The sequence below is a fragment of the Colossoma macropomum genome, unplaced genomic scaffold (genome assembly GCF_904425465.1).
Source record: "Colossoma macropomum unplaced genomic scaffold, Colossoma_macropomum, whole genome shotgun sequence".
In the NCBI taxonomy this organism is placed as follows: Eukaryota; Metazoa; Chordata; class Actinopteri; order Characiformes; family Serrasalmidae; genus Colossoma; species Colossoma macropomum.
The window spans coordinates 27,155,571-27,178,829 of record NW_023494786.1 but is presented as its reverse complement, the minus strand read 5'-3'; the positions used below and the strand labels follow the sequence as shown (position 1 = coordinate 27,178,829).

The following is a 23,259-nucleotide window of genomic DNA, read 5'->3' as shown; positions in this document are numbered from 1 at the left end:
TACACACACACAAACACACACACACCCTGTGGAGGTGACTACACTGGTTTATAAAACAATCAGAAAGATGTGCGACCAGTCTTTCTCGTTCAGTGATGTACCAAACGCTTAGCCGAACTGTGGAGGAATGACACTCTGAGTGAATACCGATTCCTCATTAGAGCTCAGTCAGCTTGTCAACATGAAATCATTGCATGCATAACATGCACTTTCCTTCCCTACCATGACATATTTCCAATGGGGCACTCAGAAAGGCCTAATTATTTCTTTTCAGTTTATAGTCATCCTGTTGTTGTATAAACTCTGCATTGTAGCGCAAGCCTTATTATTGCATTGTGTTGAAATTCTTAGGACACACAACAAAAAAATTATCCAATCAAGTTTTTTTTTCTCAGTGGTATCTCGGTAGATACAACCAAGTGAGCTCGCCCATTGGTTAGGACTTTAGGAGCTGAACTGAAGGCCTTACATGTTAGAAAACTACCACCATAATTAGAACAGTGACGAAAAACTCAACCAACCATGTTCTGATTTACAATAGGTGGGAAAATTTTCAAGAAATAATAAAAGTCACTTCTGGAAGTCGTATATACGTCACTGACTGTGAATATAAGCCGTAGTCTAACCAGGTTTCAGTGGACTCTTTACTGAAAGAATCACTGTAAAAACGCTACATACAAAGTTGAATGAATGTTAATGTCTGTTATAATCTTTAAATAAAATGTAAAATGCGTTTTACAAACTTTCAATGCACGTAAAATCTAAATGTTCATGTGAATCGCTTTTAAGTAAAGAAAATTGTTCTGAATAGAAACATGAACACTCAAAGAACCCTTTGCATGATTAAAGGGTTCTTTGCATCGTGAAACGGTTCTTCAGAATGATTAAGAATGTGTTGTATGTGGTTCTATATACAACCTTGTTGAAAAGGATTCTATATAGCACCAAAAAGGTTCTGCTATTGTTACATATAAATGAATAAATGCCATTTGGTGAGGTTACCTCACAGTGAGCTGATGACCATGACGTCAGCAGAGAATAATGTATTTGTGAATAGACTGTGTCAGATACAGGATGTCAGGTCACCTTGATGGAACTGTGCGGGTGGGGGCGGGATTGAGAAAACTCTCCCGTGCAGATCTCTAGTGGGCAAGGTGAATTTATATTATTGGTTAATATTATTTTGTCCACGGTGATGTAAAACAAACATCAGAAGATATTTTAGAGGTGGAGCAAAAGTCATTACGTTTTTGTGGAAGATTATGGAAAAGAAAACTAAAGGTAAAAATTCAGTTTTGATTTCAGGTTGACTTTAATATGTGTTTGTAAAGATCTGTGACAGTAATTTCAGAAAAGGCCTACTGCTCCTCTTCTGTTACTTCACTGAAAGAAGTTATAGTGATTCAATTTAAGTGGACATTGTATATGCTTATTTTAGAATAACAGTACCCTCTGTGTTCAGACCCTCTTGTTGCTGTGTTCAGACCCTCTTAATTGTACAGCACAGTTGATTGACTCAGTTATGATGGAAAATAACCAGATACTAAAAATAGAAGCGCTCAGGTGTGAACAGCCATTAGAAAGTGGTTTTCCTGGCATACAGTGCGTCTTTTCTCCAGCAGCCTGGAGAGCTTTCTAAAACAGAAAACGCCTTTAAGTACACACACAGTGCGCTTGTATTGCTCATGTGGGTCAGCTGTGGAAAAACTCTTTCATTGAGGTGTGGGCCACTTTTGTCTCGTTTGGAAACGCAGATGGAAAGTGGCAGAAAGCGTTTACAGGAATGCCTCTGTCTTTATTTATGAGTGTACACAATTATGCAGTAACCTCCAGGACCTAAAGAAGATCTGTTTTCAGTGCATGTGCGTGTATGTGAGTCAGTATGAACTCCTGTTGTGATCCTGCCTCTAAACAGCAAATACGGGCCAGTTATGAGCTGTTATTGTGGAAGTAGCAGCAGAGCCTGTAGGGCTTCCTGCTGAGTTTGGGGAAGATGCTTACCTTGACAGTCTTTCCAAAACAGAAAGAGTGAAAGATTAGATGAGCCTAACAGACCTGCAGGATTTTTCAGTTAGATTCAAAAATGCTTTTACAACATTTTTCTTATGTTTTATCCAGTTATGACTCTTGTGTGGGTTTATGTACTGAAAACAGTCATAGTTCATGTTTTATCTCTTAGAATTAAACAGGATGTTTTTGTTACTGTGCCTTTAAGACTGATATATGTAAATTACCTCTGTTCTCATTGGCTGTACTGTATTGTGCCTCATTCTACAAGCAGTCCGGGCTGAAACACTCCTTATAACTTCAGTGTGAATGGCCAGAGCTGGACTGCTGTAGGCTGAGTAAGCAGATGGATGTAAATGTGTTGGTTTTTGTGAAATCACAAAAACAGTGATATCACTGTGTCCAACAGGAGACAGGAAGGTGAGAAACCATGTTTACAGGAGGTTACTGGAAGTAAAACATTGTTGATGTGGTTTTACATAGGAAGGTAAATTTTAGTCTCATCTCATCTGGTCGCTCTAGGGACGTATTTCAGTGAGAAGTGTAAATAGAATGAATCAGGTCAAATCTTGAAAACTGCTTACAATACAGAAAGAAAATGCGATCTGATTTCCCATTCAGGCTGACATTAAGATTAATAACTATATAATAAGCCTGTGGTTCAAAGGAATAAAACCAGAGTGGCAGAATTGAGCTAACCAATCATAAAAGTAAAGCTTATTTTATTGCTTGTGTTGTGAAACTGGTTGACTCAATAGCTCTGTTAAGTTATGTGAAGCATCTGGATTTTCATGCTACAGACTAGGCAGGATAATAGGCTATTACCAAGTGTTCACAGTACTGTGCAAAGGTCAGAGACTACCATTCATTTATTTAATTTCCAGTCAAAACAGCCGTTCAGAACAAGTTATTGATTTTTTAGGAGATATTTCGAAGGAGATTAAATATGAGCTAATCCACTTGCATAAAGAATGAGAAAGTCAATGGAAAATAAGTGGAAAAACGAGAGTTTCCATAATTGATATTCAAAAAAGAAAAAAAAAATCAAACAGAATGGAAAATAAGGAAAAGAAGAAAATTTGCTAATTAAACAAAGAACCTGCTGGTGTTCTCAGAACAATGGGCCTCATTCATCCATATCTTCCTATTTTTTTATTAAATGTGTTCTTGAGAAAGGTCCTAAGATAAAGTCTACATCAGATTCATGACGTGTTCTTAAACCACAGAATTGTTCTCTCCTTTGTGCTCTTGAGTGTGTGGATTCTGTTCTTCCCCAAGAATGAATCTCCAATAAGAAAACATTGGTGAATATCAGGTTCTTTGTAAAAACTGCGGAAGTGGGCTTTGAGAAAAATTTTCTTCTTAAGAACGTTTGATGAATGAGAATGGTTGGTGAATGGTAGGCCTATTGTACTGGCCACCCCAAAGTCCAGACCTCAACATCATTTAATGGGTTGGGAAGTATTAGTATTGTGAAAGGCAAAAAATGCAGCCAACTTCTATGACTGAACTTTGGAGATGATATTATATTTAGTTGTTGAGGCTTTTGTGAAATGTAAATATATCTTTTCTGCTTAACCTAATGCTGAAAAATGAATAGCGTGTACTAAATGGCTTATTTGACAGGAAGCTAAATAAATGAATTGTGGTCTCTGACGTGAACCGTACTGTATGTAGGTAGATCTGGATATTAAACAATGATATACTAGTTGACGTTCTTGGCTCAAGTTAAACATCTAAATGTCCTGCCTGTAGTGCTGTGTGTTGGAGACGGCATGCTCAGTTCAGCCGTGTGGAATTCAGCTGACTTGAGGAAATGGCTTGTTTGTGATAGCTGCGAGTTAGAGGGAGTTTCTGAAAGTTATATACACTCCGCCTGACCACACTTCCTCCCTGTGAACAGAACACAACCCCTCTCTCTCTCTCTCTCTCTCTCTGCTAAAAGGGGGACGGCCCAGTTATTCTCCACCTGCCCATTTCTATGAGGAGCACTGTAACTGGCTAAACTGCCCTGACAAGTGCAGGGAGGGTTAAAACACACCAGCCTGTATCTTTTCATAGCGCTCATATATAAACACACACACACACACACACACACACAAAACATGCACACCCTCATGAGCGACCGCACGGGATAAAGACACAACTCTCTCTCCAAGGAGAAGTGAAAGAAAGAGCGTGAAAACAGAAAAAGAGAGAGAGAAAGAGGGAGAAGAAATAAAGCAGGAGGGCTGGAACCGACCCCAATGCTCCCAAAGAGCAAGCGCTGAAGGACAGTGTTGGCACAGCGCCAGCCGGACATGCCGGACCCGGAGCAGCTGGACTCCTCCGCAGAGCAGGATGGGGTCATTCTGGATCGAATGGCCAGCCTGCCTGCAGACCTGCTGCTGACCAGCGACTTACGCGGGAAGTTTAAGAAGATGCGCTCTAAGAAGAGGCCCACCATTCTGGCATGTAGGTGCTGATCAGACCCAGCTGGGTTAAACACTTCACACCGCGCTCTGTCTGTCAGTTAATAAACGAGAGGCTTGGAGGAGCAACTACAGATATAAAGGCTTTACAGAGTAGTTCAAACTGATAAGTTACAGCTGCTACACTCGGAAAATAAAGGTCCCTAAATGGCTCCTAGACTGGACGTATGGTTTCTAGAGCCCATAGAACCTTTACATTATGTGGAGTTTCTTAAACCTTTAAAAGTTTCTTTCAGATTTACAGAAATGGTTCTTTTAAGGCATTTAAAGACTTATCCATTTGAAGAATTAAGGTGTTGTCTTAATGGGCAAAATAATATCATAATCATCAGTATCAGCAGATAAAAATGGATCAGCATTCGACATTGTTGATGTTAATGGCTTTTTTTTGTGTTCTGGAAGTGCGTAATGGTCAGGTGTTGCTGGGTTACTGTGCTAAAATACCTGCTTTTTCTTCATTTTACTCTATTTCTAACCCCGGACAAATAAATGTTAGATTTCTCCAGAATGTTGATCCAGGTAGATCTAGTCTCAATTTCTGCGTTTTATAAATATTTATATCGCTGCAGTCGGAAGAAAACCTTTTATCTCCAAACCGACAACTTTACAAGAGAAGGAAAAAACATACTTTACTTTTAATGTAAGTCAATAGAACCGGATTTCTTTCCAAGTAATTTTGGGGCATTTCTTTTGGTCCATTCATCATAAAAATTATACGCAATATAAAGGGCAACATGCATTGCAAACTATGCCCAAAACTGAAAAATAACAAAAATGGAGATACAAGGTTTTGTTCTGACATCAGAGGTTTGTTGGCATCCGCAGACACAGTACTGTGAAAAAGTGAGAGATCACTCTTCATTTATTTATATTCCAATCAAAACTATTAAATAATAATTATTCGTTTTTCTGCGTCAGATAAAAAAGCAGAAATCATTTAACAGAAAGTTACACAGAAGCCTCAACAGCTAAATATAAAATCTGAATGTTCAGTAGTTAGTGTGTGCACTCTCTTCCTTTATTATGGCTTCTAATGTTCAGTCTTAGAAGTTGTTGTATTTTCTGCTTCTCACGACCGAAGAAATCGCGAACACAATCAGTGATATTGAGGTCTAGACTCTGGGGTGGTCAGTCAGTTGTTTTGAGAACACCAGAAGCTTCATTTTGATGGGTCTGTTTCCTTTTCTCAGTAAGAGCTTCTTGATAGCTTCACATCCTTTCAGACCGAGTTGCACTACGCAGACTCACAGCGCTGAGTCATCTTCTCACAGTGGAAGGATGGACAGAAACACTTGTGGATTTTTTCAGATCTGAAGTAAGAGTGGAGCTTGATTTTCTCCTCTCTCTCAGAGATGAAAGCTTTAAGTGCTGCTTATCTGATGAGGACATTTTGGTGGTCTAGAAAGTCTTGCATGGTTGTTAGGAGGCCCATTTTCTAAGTATCTTTTAATCACTTTCTTAACTTTAGTTTTAGAAACTCCTGTTTTTTTTAACTTATTTTCCTTTGACTTCCTTGTATGAGTGGATTATCTTTATCTGATCTCCTCAGAAGCTCCTCAAAAATGAATAACTTGTTGGCTGTTTTGATTGGAAATGAAATAAATGAAGGTCCAAAGTATGCCTTGTCCTTAACACGTAGGTGTTGTGTGTTGTTTTTAACTCGTATGTTTCACGATTGAGCTCTTACACAAAGTTGCCTGTTGGTTGCTCTTGAAATCGCTTTGCCAGGGTAGTCGTAACCAACAAACTGCAGCTACTACTCTCGAGCAAGTGTGAAATGCCTCACCTCCCAGGCAAGTTTATAATGGTTACCTCAAAAATTTCACGTCTCGTTACTAAAACACTACGTTTGCACCTTGTTCACTACCGTTTAACCCACACATCTTTGGCAGGGAAACAGAGCAGAACTAGCTGCTACATTTCCTTCATAGAGTTGAGCTGAATCAGGCTGGAGCTGAAGGTGAGTGTGGCTTCTTTTAGATTCTGACCAGTTCATTTGTAGCACTTCATTTAGTTGTTGATGTTCAGATGAGTATGTGCTGGTATCTGGAGCACTGCTGTTCATTTAGCCATGCCTGTGTTAAGACAGGAAGCGCTTCAGTAGTTCTACAGGACTAACAAGAAGCAGCTTGGATCATCTGATTTATTTCACTGAAGAGAACCCTTTTTAGCACCTTTATTTTTAAGATTGTGTGTTAGAACCTTTAATTGTTTTTGGAAGTTAACTAAGCTTCTTCACACTCACGTATCTGATTCATGTAAATAGTTCTTTCAAGAATTATCGATTGCAAGTTTTTACAGAACCAAAAGTGTTTTTTTTAGCACCCTTATTTTTAAGAGTGAGCTGTTTTTAAACTTTACAAAGGTTCTTCACACTCACACGTCATTTACAAAAGTGTTCTTTAATGGAACTTCCATTGACACTTCTTAAAGGAACCAAAAGTAGTTCTTCTATGCCATCACTCGAAATAACCCTTTTAGCACCTTTTATTTTAAGAGTGTTTTGTAGAACCTTTATATTATGCAGAGGTTCTTTAAAGTTTATGAAGGTTCTTCACACTCACACATACAAAATTGGTTCTTTTGAGAACGATCCATTGACAGTTCTTTAAGGAACCAAAAGTAGTTCGTCTATGCCATTACTCGAAGGAACCTATGTAGCGCCTTTTAATTTAAGAGTGTTTCATAGAACCTTTCTATTATGTAGAGGTTCTTTAAAGTTTATGAAGGTTCTTCACTCACACACATCTCATTACGAAATGTTTTCTTTGAGAATGATTCATTGACAGTTCATTCAGGAACCAAAAGTAGTTCTTTTATGCCGTAGTTGCAGAGAACACTTTTTAGAACCTTTTTTTTTTTTAAAGGTTTGATTTAGAACTTCACAAGGGTTCTTTACACTCATACCTCATTTACAGAAATGGTTCTTTTGAAGAAATATAGGGAACCAAAGGTAGTTATTTTATGGGATCACTCCAAAGAACCCTTTCAGCACCTTTTTTTAAAAGTGTGAGCAGCAATGAAAAATTGATGATGCAGAATTACTGGAATAAGATAAGGAAATGTTTTGACTGGTGACATTTAGAGGAAGAGCTTGAAAGAAAAGTGAGTTTGTTTTGGAAAAACCTGGAAAACAGAACTGAAGTGAAAGTAAAGACAGAGATAGAGGAGGAGGGAGGGACGGAGGGAGGCGATGGGAGGAGAGAAGGGCGCTGAGGGAGTGGAGTTGGTTCTGGTATACCACAGCGGCGTCTGCGTCGCTCGGACATGCTTGACATTCCTGCCCTTCACTAGAGCTAGAAAATGCTTTTAATAAGCGCTTAATGTGACTTCAGAGCAGTTGACCCCCACTGCTGCTCATGGCTTAATCACAGAACATGCTTACATCCCACTTTAACTGTTTCTGCACTAATCAAAGGCCCCGTCACTGAGGACCTGCGGGAGGAAGTCTGTTCTTTACAGGTTCACAGCTGTCGGATCAAAACCTTCTATCTCCAACAAGCAAACTTTTTATTTAAAATACTGTCGTAAGATTTTTTGCCTAAAAGTAGTTTTACACTGTCCATTCATCATGACACTCTTCATGGAAAACCATGAAAAATGCTGAAAATGGAGAAGGTTTTGTTCCTACGCCGACAATGTGTAAACATTTAGTGTCAGGGTGTAACCATTGAGACTGAAACCCCAGTACAAATGTCCATGGTCTGGTGTCATGGTTCTGGAAGATGGAACCGCGATACCCTCTCTCCCTCACAACCCGAACCTGCTGCCACATCTGCTGCCACATCTGCTGGTGCAGCCTGTTGAGCTCTCTTTAGGTTACTAATTTAACAAGACTCATTTTTCATTTCACTGTAAATCATGTAAATCACAAAATTATTATTCTATTTATAGCTATGTCACCGTTCATTCCTGTTCAGAGAGAACCAGCAACCTGTTCAGGGTTGCCAGATTGGGCAGGATGTGCTTTTGTTTTTTGTTAAAAAGGTGCTTTGATTTTTAAATATTTCATGTAGTTTCAGGTGTTCCAAATTTTGGAAAGGATTTTTGTTGTTCTTGCATATACTACATACATTAAGACACATCATGGAAAAAAAAAGTTGTAGCTGCTAACTTGGTGCTCTAACACGCTTAGAGGGCAGCGCTGAGGACTGTTTGTTTATTTGTTAGCTATATAGCTAATATAGCAAATCGCTGTTGTCGGAAGACAACCTCATACTGTGTGGGGGTGTATGTGGGTGTGTGTGTGGGTGTGTATGTGCATCCAATTCCACAGCACTACCAATGTAAGCTAATTAGTAAACATAGATAGAAAGTAAGATGGCTAATAAGCCAGTTTGTCCACTGTTGGCTTGTACTTCAATAGATTCACATAATGAACAAGAAAAGATAATTAAATTGTTAACTGCAATAAATTATAAGACAAATTGTAGGTTATTATGTGAATGTTGATTGATATTTTTGCAAAAAAAATATCAAAAATCATGATTTTCAATACAGTATAAGCTAGTATTCTATCTGTAGTGTTAGTGTTTCTCCACCTGAGAGGGAGGAAGGTAGAGATGGCATGATACCACTTTTTTTCTAAAAGTAGTCCATCATGCTGAAACTAGTGTGAGTGAGTGCTATTTCAGGATAAGATCAGGTTCATTTTTTTTTTTTTCATTTCATTTTTTTCCCCTCTGATATACGATCCAGCATTTTCTGCTGATATCGGCCTGAAAATGATACCTATTATAGGATCGGTGCCACCTCTTAAGACAAAAGTGAAATAGCACTACCCACAGCATTCAAACAGAGCAGGCGTCCCAAAAAAGTCCCAAAAAATACACCCCTCATGGGTAACATTATGACCACCTCCTTGTTTCTATGCTCATTGTCCATTTTGTCAGATCCACTTACTATATAGGTGCACTTTGTAGTTCTACAGTTACAGACTGTAGTCCATTTGTTTCTCTGAGTGGATCAGACACAGCAGTGCTGCAGGAGTTTTTAAACACCCAAATAGTACCTGCTCTGTGAGGGTCCATGGGGGTCCTGACCACTGAAGAACAGGATAAAAGGGGGCTAACAAAGTATGCAGAGAAACAGATGGACTACAGTCTGTAATTGTAGAACTACAAAGTGCACCTATATAGTAAGTGGAGCTGATAAAATGGACAATGAGCGTAGAAACAAGGAGATGGTGATAATGCTATGCCTGATCGGTGTGTGAATAGTCCCAAAGAGTTATTATATGTATTCTAAATCTATGTTTTAATAAAATGGACATAACATCCATTAGAGAATATTGTACTGTGGCATTAGCGCTATATTAGAGTTTCTATAGTTATTTAAAGGCAGTTGGGAGGTACTTTGTGCTGCATTTTACTTTAGAAGCCTGCAGTTCTATAAAGATAAAGAACATGTAGCACTGACTCTTCACTGTTTTGCGTGATTTGAGGCATATTTGACCCATCATCACCCTCTTAAGCTGCAGCTGGTTAATGGTTTGGTTGAAAGGCGAGGAGATAATTCAGCCAGGGAATTATGTAATCATCTGGCCCAAAGAGAGCCGTTAGAGGTTAATCTGATTAGATTAACAGTGCTGGGCAGTTCTGAGGTTGCAAATTGAGAACGTGCTGTCATTTAACGGAGATATGCTGTATGTTCTATTGTAGCGTTTATTCATTCTTTGTGTTAGACCCACAAATCTAGCTCCACCTTTTTCTGCATCCAAAGTTTTAGATTTTGGCTTTCATTCTTTTTTATAAATGAATACATACATATTGGCACTGTTATTTAAACATACCACATATTGGCATCAGCCTACGATTCCCAGATCAGTGCATCTCTACTGTAAAAGCAAATTAGAGCCAAGAACCCTTGAAAAAGATGGTTTCTCAGATGGTTTTGTTTTTTTAAGCACTGTTTCTTGACATTCAGGTTGATTTTGATTAATGTTGAAGCGCAACATTGTAAAAAATGAACTTGAACCTGAAAACATTACTTCATGCACTAACAAGCAACTGATGAGCCTTTTTTAGTGTATGTATGTTATGTATATATGTTTATGTATTTATGTTAGTGTATATTGGGAAATGTGTAATTGCACGTGCGGAACATTTTGTATTGTGGGTTGTGCTCCGGACCCCTTCCCCAAGTGGATGAATCTGATAATTGCGAACCCCTTGAAAGAGTATTAAAAAAACTAAGTCAGCGCTTGATGAACGACATGTCTTCTGAGAATTTAAGTGGATGAACTACTGTTGTCTTTGTATTTTCATCAGTATAACGTTGATTTTGCAGTCAAGCCTTCGAACCAGACCCTCTTTCTGAGCCTCTGCGTGTGATGTTAATATGTAAAGACGTATGAAATGGTCTGAAAACTTCCTGAAATCCAACCTGACGCCTCTGACAGGCTTTACAAGTCAACTCGCCGAAGCACATGCTTACCATATTTTATTGGGTCCTTTTTTTCTCAGTCAGTAATGCTACATCTTTCAAATTTAACAGAATAATTTTCATAGTACAGCTTTAAGAAATGCTCCTCAGTCCTGTTTGGCCCCAGAGAGGCAACAGGCTCTGAATGTTGTCCATCTTATTTATTTCCTTTGAATAATTATGATTTGTATTAGAATTATTTAAGGTGACAAAAAGGTGAGTTTAATAGTTTTGAGGTTAATGGGTTTGGGTATTGGGTTTGTTTAAAGTTAGGTTGGGTTTAGAGTTGGGTAATTGGGTTGGGTTTAAGGTTAGGTTTCAGGTTGAGCTTAAGTTTAGGTTTAGGTATTGGGTTGGGTTTAAGGCTACGTTTAGGACTGAGTTTAAGGTTTGTTCAGGTTTAGGGTTTAGGTATTGGGTTGAGTTTTTAGGGTTAGGTTTAGATATTGGGTTGTGTTTAAGGCTGGGTTTAGGGTTGAGTTTAAGGTCTGTTCAGGTTAAGGGTTTGGTTTTTGGGTTGCGTTTAAGGTTAGGTTTAGATTTTGGGTTGGGTTTAAGGCTAGGTTTAGGGTTGAGTTTAAGGTATGTTCAGGTTTAGGGTTTAGATATTAGGTTGAGTTTTGTAGGGTTAGGTTTAGATATTGGGTTCGGTTTAAGGTTGGGTTTAGAGTTGAGTTTAAGGTTTGTTCATGTTAAGGGTTTGGTTATTGGGTTGAGTTTAAGGTTAGGTTTAGATATTGGGTTTGGTTTAAGGTTAGGTTTAGGGTTGAGTTTAAGGTCTGTTCAGGTTAAGGGTTTGGTTATTGGGTTGTGTTCAAGGTTAGGTTTAGATATTGGGTTTGGGTTTAAGATTATGTTTAGGGTTGAGTTTAAGGTTTGTTCATGTTAAGTGTTTGGGTGTTGGGTTGAGTTTTTTAGGGTTAGGTTTAGATATTGGTTGGGTTTAAGGTTAGGTTTAGGGTTGAGTTTAAGGTTTGTTCATGTTAAGTGTTTGGGTATTGGGTTGAGTTTTTTAGGGTTAGGTTTGGTTATTGGGTTGAGTTTAAGGTTAGGTTTAGATATTGGGTTGGGTATAATGCTGGGTTTTTAGGGTTCAGCCTCTGACAGCCTTTACAGGTCAACTCGCCGAAGCACATGCTTACCACATTTTATTGGGTTCCTTTTTTTCTCAGTCAGTAATGCTACATCTTTCAAATTTAACAGAATAATTTTATAGTACAGCTTTAAGAAATGCTCCTCAGTCCTGTTTGGCCCCAGAGAGGCAACAGGCTCTGAATGTTGTCCATCTTATTTATTTCCTTTGAATAATTATGATTTGTATTAGAATTATTCAAGGTGCCAAAAAGGGTTCTCTGTGTGATGCTTTGCGTTCCTTAAAGAACCTTTCAATAGATAGTTCTACATGGTCCATTTTTGTGTGTAAGTGTGAAGAACCTTTCAAAAGAATAAAGAACCCCCGCATATTGCAGATGTTCTAGGAAGAACCCTTACATGACGGGAAGAATCTGGCATTCCTCAAAAACCCTTTGTAGCACTTTTTATTCAATATTACTTTTCATGTTAGGTCTTGAAAAAACCCACGTTCTCTTTGAAACACCAGTAGTAACAGAGTATAAAGGAGATTCCGGTGTAGCTGGACTCTAATGCTTTAACCTCGATAAGCATTTCCTCCATTTATTAGAAGCCCAGTAGGATTTCCGTTCACCTGAGAACAATAGAGACACACTCTCTCTTTTCACTGCGGCGCAAATGGCCTGCTCTGCTGGCCGATAAACACCAGCGAGTGCATTATGTAACGAAGGTCAAGTAGTTGACAGTGTGTGGATAGAGAGGGGACTGAGGAGATTACTGCAGCAGCGTCCAGCTCGTGCATGTGTAGAAGGAGGGATTGGAGATGACCCAAACATGGCAGAGACTCAACCCACTGGTTCAGAAATCCCTATCAGCCTCATTATTATGTTCCTCTGAGGGTAAAGAAGATGGACACAGAGCTATCAGAAGTCTGTCCATATAGATGGGTCTTATGAAAGTCAGTGGAAAAGAGTATAAAAACAGTCATTTACTCAGAGTTAGCAGTCACACTTTGTTTGCCCTACAGATGATTTAAAAACACTCAAATTCCTAACAGACTACTTGGTGAAGCTCAGTTGATTATAAACAGTGTTTTGGTGGGGTTTAGGTTTTGGTTTTGGTCTGAGGTTTGGGACAGCATTAAAGTAGAAGTTGTGCTTAGAGTTATGATAAGAAACACCGTTTCAGTGTTCACCGTTTCAGTTACAGTGAATGTTAGATTTAGGATTAGGGTTAAGGTTAGGCTTAGAATTAGGACCAGAGTTAGGGTTACTTTTAATGTAACGTTAAGGTTTTGGCTTGAGTTTAAGGTTATGTCGCATTTAGTGTTTAGGTTATCGTTTGGGTTTAAGATTAGGTTGGGTTTAGGGTTTGTACTGGGTTTAAGTTGAGTTGAGTTGAGTTGAGTTTAGACTTTGTTGAGTTTAGACTTTGATTAGGTTAGGGTTTGGGTATTTGGTTGAGTTAGGTAAGGTTCTGACTGAAGTTTAAGGTTAGGTTAGTTTTTTTAGGGTTTGGGTATTTGGTTGAGTTTAAGGTTAGGTAAGGTTCTGACTGAAGTTTAAGGTTAAGTTAGGTTTTTTAGGGTTTGGGTTTTGTGTTGAGATTAAGGTTAGGTTTAGGTATTGGTTTGAGTTTCAGGTTGAGTTTAGGGTTAAGTTTAAGGTTTGATCATGTTTAGGATTTGGATATTGGGTTGGGTTTAAGGATAGGTTTAGAGTTGAGTTTATGCTTTGATTAGGTTAGGGTTTGGGTATTTGGTTGAGTTTAAGGTTAGGTAAGGTTCCGAGTGAAGTTTAAGGTTAGTTTAGGTTTTTTAGGGTTTGGGTTTTGTGTTGGGTTTAAAGTTAGGGCCCACACAAATGCAAGTTAAGATTAGGGGAAAATTAAGTTGAATTTAATGGATATTAAGTTTATTCATTTATTTTTAACAAAGACAGTACACAACAATCAACATTGTTATTTCATTATGTAAATACGTCATACTTTTATTTTCATTAATTGCACCTGGACAAGTTTAATTTTTTTAAAAAAAGAACTTTGGTTAAATGTAATTTAGGTAGAGCATCTACAGAGTTTTACAGAGTTAACATGCTAATGTTAAAGAATTCGGTCATAGTCTGAACATCAGGAATGCACTGGAAGACTATTTGCACTTGGTCTGTATCCCTTTTGTGCTTGTGGAAGACACCACAGTGCTTGTGCAGTGGTTTTGAAGATGCCGATGTAAGAATACTCTCACTTTTTAAGCAAAAATCACTGATTGGACTGAAATCTGGGCAGCATTGATTGATTATTTCTCTTGGGATTTGAATCACAGAACCGACTCCTACCTCCTATTTTTTTGGACACTCAGCACAAGGTTGTGAGCAGAAGTGCTGTTGCTGATGTTCTTAGGGGAGGACGTATCTGTCTCTAGTTCCTGTTTGACTGGCATTTTAATTGAGTTGGGAAATACCTCCACTTGAGTTTGCAGCTTTTTTTATTACACATGACATCAGCCAATGAGGGAAAGCTTTCTTTTCATCATTAGCATGTTCGTTTTCTAAGATATTGAATTTTGCCATGGCGACGGCAGCACAGGTATGCTGTATCCATGGCAACCCAGCATGTGGTGAATGTTTGGGATTCTTGAGGACAGACAATCAGCTGATTGCTCTCAGAAGCATCAGGAATGAGGCTCATATTGTTGGCTGCACGCAAAACAAAAGTTTATGAAAGTTCATTGCTGAAGTTGCTCCAGTTGCTGAGTTTGATTCAGTTTGGTTTTATAATAATACATTCAAATTATTGAAATGATAATAATTGTGTTTTAGTATGTAGTGCATTATAAGCTTTTCCAGATCAGAGAGGCTTATGGAAGGTTTCTGCTCTTCTAAATCAAACCTGTGATTATTAAACTGTGCTTAATTTTTTCCCCTCTTGCCTCCATCCTTTGTTTCTTTGTTTTTTTGTCTATTTTTTTTTTTTCAAATATGGATTCACCACAGCTGTCAGACAACTCAAACATAGTCCTTTATTTGAAGAACAAACAGAAAACAAAGCTAAAGCAGAAATAAAATAATAATAATAATAATAATAAAAAACAGGAGACAGTCCAGGTCATAACCAGTTATAAGGTGTAGCAAGCCAATATGCACAGTCCAAAATTCATAAAACCAGAAAAATGATCCAAAGAATGAAAAAAACAAGATTGGAAATGGCTTGAAAATGTCCAAGTTTCAGTTTTCCAATTATCATCACAAACGTCAAGTGAGACAATGTCTGCATGTTCCAATCAGTGAGTATATATATATATGTGTGTGTGTGTGTGTATGTTATATATAGTCAGTGGTTCAACTCCTGTGCGATTGTTCATACAGCTTGTGAATTCTTGTTGTAGTGGAGGCTCTTGAGGGGAACTGGAGCTCCACTTTGCTTTTGTTAGTTTGCTGCTCATTGATTTATTCATGTCTCCTGAGAGCACTCTCTTGCATAGTTAGCTAACTTAGTGATATTTCCTCATCACTGCTGTGTTTTGCTTGTAAATGAATCTCTTTGATTGTCTTGATGTACTTTGATACACAATGTTCACCACTGTTGGAAAGAACTTTTATTGAGAGAGCCATCAATAATATCAAGGGGTCAAATATTGAGGAGGCTATTATCGAGGAGTCAAAGCAGCAGCATGTGAGCAGTTGGGTTTTAGCTTGGACTACTACTTTGAGACACAGGTATTGACCGCTGATATGTGCTTTAGCAGAACGCTAAACTCTGTGTCCTGGAAGGAACCCAGTTTGACACCTGTCCCTTAAACTCAATGAGTTAACATGTGGCTCTGCAACTTTGTATCTCATAGCCTACATTAGTTTAATAGTAGTTACTGAAATAATTGATTAGTGCTGATTGAATAACAAGTCTTAAGATGAATAACTCAATATTAAGACTAGGGTTGAAGCCATTTGTATATAACTCAACATTATCAACTTGGAATCTTAATTCCAAGCCAAAGATATTCAACTTACAGCCACACCTGAATGTCACTAAAGCATGAATGGAGTTCGGTTCCTCTGGCTATAGATGTCTGACCAGTCGGTCTGGTCAGCCTCAGTGAGCGTCCCTCTCTTCAGAGATGCGAGCAAACAGAGGTTATAATTAACCACGCTGGGATAAGAGGATTTCTCCTCCCCGCTTTAACCCGCCTGCCTCTCAGCCAGCGCTGGAAAGCAACCTGCTTCAAAAAGAGAGAGAGAGAGAGAGAGAGAGAGAGAGAGAGAGAGAGAGAGGAGGAGGAGGAGGGGCAGCGCATGTTCTTGGCAGCAGTCGTATTGTTTCTCATCACTGTCGGACAGCAGCAGCGGCAGCAGCACTCTCCACCTGCCTGCAGCAGGCAGGAGGGGGAAACAAACACCGGACAAAAACAACACTGACCACTGACAGCTGGGACTAACAGACCCTCGGCCTGCAGCCATGGCCAGCCAGCAGGACTCAGGCTTCTTCGAGATCAGCATCAAGTCTCTGCTGAAATCCTGGAGCGGCAGTGAGTAACAATACTGTCTGTACAGCACCTGAACTTTAGGTGTATGGAGAGATGGATAGATAGAAACTTTATAAGTCTGGTAGGAAATTGCGAGATTATAGCACTTATAGCAATAAAGAGAACTGTGTAGATCACAGACATGCATATATTAGCAGAAACTCTAAAATTTATACACTTTCATTCAAAAGTTTGGAACTTGTGTACTTTGTATTAGCCAAACTGGTCATGCATAATTAGGCTACAACATTTTGGTAAATGCAGTGTGAGGGCACTTACCTTGTTATTTACATTATAAGTTGCAACACAGCTCAACCAAATTCCATATTAATATCCAAAATAAATTTGCCAGTGGCTTGATTGGAGCAAAAATCTTCCGATCCCAATTGTGTCCGATTCTGATTGCGCATCTCTTCTTTCAAATCTTTTGTAGGAAGATATAAAGAATGAAAAAAATATAAGATGTTGTCCAGAATGATCCAGCTGTAGATGTTTCTAAACTGCATCTGGACAAGTTATGATAAAATGAATGTCCTGGATGCCTCTTTGAAAAGTGGTGATCAAATCTTGAGCCAGATAACTCAGCAAAATAATGATACTTAATCATTAATACTTAATAAAACATTTTAAAATTCCTAGCTTATTGTATTTAGACTGTGAGAGTATTGAATAAGTTTAACGTAATATGAATATCACAACTGATTCCAGTGAAACTTATTAATTAGTATTGTATTTTTAAAAATATGTGTTTGAATGTGAATAATGATAATAGTCATTAATGAGATGAGATTAAATGTACCATTGTACACATTCCAGATATGATTAATGAGCAAAATAGTACTTTATTTTACTATAGAGGAGTGTGTTAACCAATAAGGTGTAGATAGTTTGAAAGAAGAAGGTTTTTTTTCTTTGGGGGTGGGGGGTCTCGTGCTCTTTTGACCCTCGGCTCCTCTGCGTTTCGTATCTCCTCTGTTTCTGAAGGGACAGGGCTAGATTTTTAAATAGCTCCTGTTCCATTCAGGGACTCGGCTAATAGGATTAGGGACGGTCCGGCTTTATTACCGTGCGTTCTGAGCCTCTTCCGTGTGGGACATGTTCATGTCATGCTTTTTTTATGAGCAGTTCTGTAATGAACATATGTGGGAGTTTTATATAGAAAAAAAAAGGATTAGAGGGGAAAAAGCTTTTAATGCTTTCTGCAGAAGAATGTTGCGTAATAGTAGCAGAGCTTTATCATGTTTACATCCAGTCAGGCATGTCGGTTTAGTCTCACTGACTTACTTTCACTTATAAAAAAAGTGATGCATTGTGTTTACTTCTGCGCATTATTTCCATCTGAATAGAATAAATTACATCAACCGTTTTGTCTTCCAGTACTGCTGGGAATAAAGTGCTTTTTGAGTTGAGTTTTGTCGATTTTCTAAGAGAAAATACTCCACATTGAACAAATCGAAACTTTAAAAATGTAAACGTTTTCTGCAACTTACCACATAAAAGGTGCCATAACTTTTTCATAGGCTGCATTTTATGTTTTTTTTTTTTGTTATTTCCAATATGTTACACTCAGCAAATACACAGTAACTGTGCATTAAAATGTGCAGGACGTATTTGCATTTATAAGATCAACAAAACGTCATTTCACCGGGGTGCCAAAACTTTTGCACACGGCTGTGTTGTATTCGTGTGGATATGATGTGCACGTTCAAAGTCATTTTAATGCGCGGCTCCTCATTGTTCTCGGAGAGATCCCTGCTGTGCATCTGTTAGAGTGTTTTTTCTCCTTCGCATATCTTCGTGATTGATGTTCTGAGCTCCGCTGCAGCGGACGGAGCCGCGGCTGACATGTTTTGTGGATATTGCTTTGTAATTCTCCGGCGTTCTGGGGACACAGAGTGCTCCAGACGGCAGCGTGCATCAGCCTGCTCACCAGCCTATCTCTCCACCAATCGGCTGCGAGGGATGGTCAGGCTTCAGCCAGTCAGGATTCAGCAGGCAGTGTGGAACTTGTTGAGCGCTCTGTGCAGCTGTGTGACGATGACCCAGAAACAGAACAAGTTCCTCTGTTTTGCATGGCTGTGCTGGTGCAGAGCTGTCTTACTCTCTGGAAAACTGAAAAAAGGCTGGTGTTTGGGTGCGGCTGGTGAAAACGGCCTTTTAATTGTTTTTCCAGAAGTAGATTTATTCTCTTCTGTAGGGCATCACTGCAAACTGCAGTTGTAGAAACAGTTGCCCAGGCAATCGGCTACCCGCATAATTTGGTGAAAAATCTAATATACACAGTTTTCTCTTTAACTCGGATGTATCTGATCAGCCAAAACATGGTTGGGTTCTGAAATTTGCTTTTTCAGACGGAAAGCTACGAGGCTAATCTAGGAAAAACTAAGCAGACCCTCCAGAAATTTGCAATCATCCCATCCAAGCAGCCGTGATTTTGTTGGTTCCATTTTTTTGTCATTTTGTCTGCTCTGATTGCCTCTAGATTAAGATTAAGTGACCCTTATTGGTCCCACAACGGGGAAATTTCACCTCCACATTTGACCCATCTGTGCAGTGAAACACCACATACACACTAGTGAACACGCACACTAGGGGCAGTGAGCACACTTGCCCGGAGCGGTGGGCAGCCCTAGGTGTATCAAGGGGTTAGGTGTCTTGCTCAAGGGCACTTCAGTCATGTACTGTCGGCTCAGGGGATTGAGTCGGCGACCTTCCGGTCACAGGTCTTGTTCCCTACCTTCCTGCTCTGTGTGCTGTGACTGAGCTTTTTACAGTAATACAGATGATGGCCTGAAAAAAGTTGGTGAACTTCACAGCATAAAAAAAGTTTAAATGTTTTTCAATTATTCAGGACTTTTTATTTGAAGCACTTAGTGGCTTTTAAGCAAGATATCCTTGCATGTTGGCTGCCCAACACACATAGTTTCCTGCCTTATTTCCTGTCTTCCCCTTACATGTCACATCAAAACACCAGTGTGTTGTTGGATATTTTGTGTGTCAATCAAATGTCCCTTCCTTGTCAAAGTAGGCACTTCTTGACCACGTCAAGGCCGAAGTCTCGCTTACGAGCGTGAAGCCGTAGATAACATTGACCAACAAACATTTCAGCCAAAGACAGGGCCAAGAGGTACACTTAATTTCCTATTTGTTTTGATAGAAACTAACTAGGCCTCTGCAAAGTTTGAGAAATGACGCTGCAAATCGAGCATTTTAGTCTGCAACCATTATAAAAAATGGACCACAAAATTCGAAGTAACAGAACCTTATCACCATCAATCAACTGCATGCCTGAATCATCACTCACTTGCCAAAGTCTCTGTTGAGTGTTGTGGTTTCTGATCTATAAACACGGACAAAAGTACAGACTAAATTCAAGATAGCAAGTCGATTTGATATTATTTAACAACTAGACATGGTTTGAGGCAAGCATGTGATGATTTAGTCAGTTAGTTATACAATTAGTGTGGTATAAGTTAAGGGAGGGCAATAGGCTGATATTTTATTGTAATCATGATACATTGTGACAATATCGTGGATATCGTCAGTACTTAAAGAACACTGACTAACTGCGTGTGTCATTACAAAGTGAACAGAATCAGTTCACTTCAATTAGATTTAGCGCAGTACAGTTTGTAAATGAAATAAAATATCATTTTATATGGCCATACAGGATCTATTTTGTCTGTTCCAACATATTAAATTTTAGAGAAACTGAATATCGTAATGCATACTGTGTATCAAGAAAATGTCTTGATATGATGTAATATTTTTGCCATATCACCCACCCCTAGTACAACCCCTTTTCCAAAAACGCTGTGCAAAATGTAAAAAAAAACAAAATGCAATGATGTGCACATTATTTAAACCATATATTTCAATGGAATTAGTACAAAGACAACATATCAAATGCTGAAACTGAGAAATGTTATTGTTTTTCGAAAAATAAATGCCCGTCTGATCTGATCTTTTGCACACAAAGCTGGCCACAACTATGTGGATTCTGTCGGTTGCATTCTGATTGGCTATCCACACATCCATTTATACACAATTCCGTTCAGCGATTTTTATTTAGACGGGAAGCAACTTTTTTTTTTCCTACTGGATTCTAGTCAGTAATACCAAGTAGCTAATTTGTGGCGATGGGAATACTGTGTGTATTATTATTATTATTTTTTGCTAAATTAACATTTTAAAAGAGTGCTGTATCTGTTGTCTCAGATGATCTTCCTTTTCTCTGAATCATTCAGGCCGCTAAAACTTTTTTCAATATTTTTCAGTCTGATGCTTTAATCCCTCCATTACAGACTGAGCTGTAATCTCTCTCTCTCTCTCTCTCTCTCTCTCTCTCTTTCAAACAAATGGGTGAAAAGTCCTCCTGACCAAAATCAAATGGGCTTGTCTCTGCGTCAGGACTGGCACTGGGACGGAATCATGAGGGGGGCATCTGAAAACCAGGGAGGGACGCTGGGGGTGGGGTGGTGTGTACACCAATGCAGCAGAAAAAAACAGCTAAGGAAAATACAGGGGGGAGAAATCTACAGTAGATCTGCCTAATGGAGCTGTACATTCAGGAGAGAATCAACAAGAGAGCCACACTTACAGCAAATCACCATTCTCATTGTGACAATCTGCCTAATTTATCTTCCCACAACATGCAGCACATCCTGATATTGCAGCCAATACCAAGTGATGCATGCAAACCTTCCTGTGTTAGTTGTAGTGGCCTTTTATACCGGGCGCATCAGAAGTTTAGTTTCACATTGATTCTTTTTGCCACTCATCATGACCGAAACATGTACACAATAGTACATTTAAGCCAGGCATACACTCGATTTTAGAAATCTTCTTTGGTGACAGCTCACACTGTACGTTTAAATCGCCCATTGTATAGCCAAAGCCTGCGATGTATGTGCTCGCACTGTACGAAAACACTCAGTCCGACTGACATGGCGCGACATGGGTGCTCACACTGCACGTGAAACGCAGCCCCTACAGTCAGCTCTGTTTACAATAAAGCTGTTTCATCCAAAACAACACGCTGCACCTCTGATGTCCTGATCTAAACACTGGCTGAATCTCAGATGGCTCCCTGCTCCCAACACAGTCCACCACATATTAAAATAGTTGCTCCTGCACCCATATAGTGCATCACATGTCTAATAAAGAGCCTTCTGAGATTCAGCCATGTGTGCACAGTTCCATACTGGACAAACAGTGCACTATTTTGGTGTAGAGGCCAGATTCAGCCATTGACAGACGGCTACACCAGCTTTGCTAGCTAACTTGTGCCACACTGTGCACTGAAGCTGAAGAGCAGGTGGTCTACCGACAGCTCTACAAAGACAAAACAGTTGACCGTATTTATTTATACCTCTCAATTCAACTTAGTCAAACGAAGCGAGGTCGGTATACACGGACGCAAATGTGGACTTTTTGCCTCTGTGCAGGAGCGGTGGTTTTTCTGACATGTCAAAAATCCATCCGATCGTCCGACTGCTCAATTGGAGCTCATTTGAGCACTTAATTGGGCATCGTTTCCCGTCTCACACTGCACGGTAAATGACAGCCGATGAAGCTAAAATTCGGCCTGATCATGAAATTCACTCGGCTCCGACCAAATTCGGCTTAAAAACTGGCTAAAATCGATCGCACAGTGTATGCCTGGCTTTAGAGGGGCATGATGCTGGATGGTGGGGCATTGCCCCACTAAATGACACCCTGATGCTGGGCCTGCTCAGAAGTGTGTTTTTAACACAAGCTCAGTGGTTTAGTGTTGTCAGTGCCTGAAGGCCTAAGGCAGGACAATGGCCTTATTTTTTCCTGACAAAACTCAGGACCTTTCATCTTTCTGGTTTCAGCAACTCCTCAACTCTTCATCAGCACCTTATTCTATTACTGGGCTCATAATGGAAGCTTGTGAATGAAAAAGAGACTCATGTTTGTGTGTGAGAGATCTCTCTGTCTTGCTGTGTGAAGGACATCTGCCGTGTGCTAACAGAGATGGTGACTGTTCTCTAGAATCTCAGGTTTTTGTGTAAAGGTCTCGCAGCTAGTCTTCACTACCTCCTCACACACAGTGCTCGGGACTGTGATCATGTCTGCTGGCCTCATGTTGAAATGTGCAGTTACACTGTACAGTCCTGATTTGTGCATCATTAGTTTTTTGGTGATTGATAAACTTAATAAGAAAGAAAGTAGGGAGTAAGTAAGTGTATAAGAATAATGTTATGTTAATTAATAATCAATTAAATGTGGAAATATCTTCTATTTTATATCTGCATAATGAAATCTTTAAGATGTAAATAAAATGTTTGATGTGAAATGTAAGGTTATGGAGAAAGTTGTTCACATTGGTAGAGATAGGATCCAGACATCTCAAGTGTTTAACAGTAGTTATTACATAAAATGGTTATGAATATGCTGCCTGATGAATAAACCATTGTTTAAAGACAAAAGTTTGTTTTAAGATATGCTTTTGGCCCAAACGTTTGTTTTTTAATACATTCATGGTGTAGAGCTACAAGCAGGGTGTTGTAAAACTTTGGATTTTTTGTCAGATTCATTGCTATTTTACCACGATGAACAAAAATCATTGAAAATATGCTACCTGATGACTTGGATATTGTTTTGCAAGGTTTTTTCCCATATTTATTCATGGTGGAGAGCTACATGCAGGGTATTTTAAGGAAAAAAATCTCCAAAGAAAACTTACGTTTTTCAGATTTAGCACTATTTTATCATTGTTGATATTCCATATTAACTCAGAAGACT

The 23,259-nt window shown here is 39.1% G+C and overlaps 1 protein-coding gene across 6 annotated transcripts in view; it reads left to right on the top strand.

Moving 5' to 3' along the window:
• The window catches only part of frya (furry homolog a (Drosophila)), a 158,226-nt gene that overhangs the window by 8,845 nt on the left and 126,122 nt on the right, over positions 1-23,259 (top strand). For 2 of the 6 annotated variants that reach the window (XM_036565208.1, XM_036565199.1), the window contains exon 1: positions 3,211-4,461. The exons of 1 other annotated variant lie outside the window; for it this stretch is intronic. In XM_036565208.1, coding sequence (XP_036421101.1) covers positions 4,308-4,461 — 154 coding nt within the window. In that variant the 5' untranslated portion in view covers positions 3,211-4,307. Of the gene's footprint in view, positions 1-3,205; positions 4,462-16,421; positions 16,492-23,259 lie in introns of those variants that run through there. 3 more of the 6 variants (XR_005007006.1, XM_036565216.1, XM_036565230.1) reach the window with 3 other exon arrangements.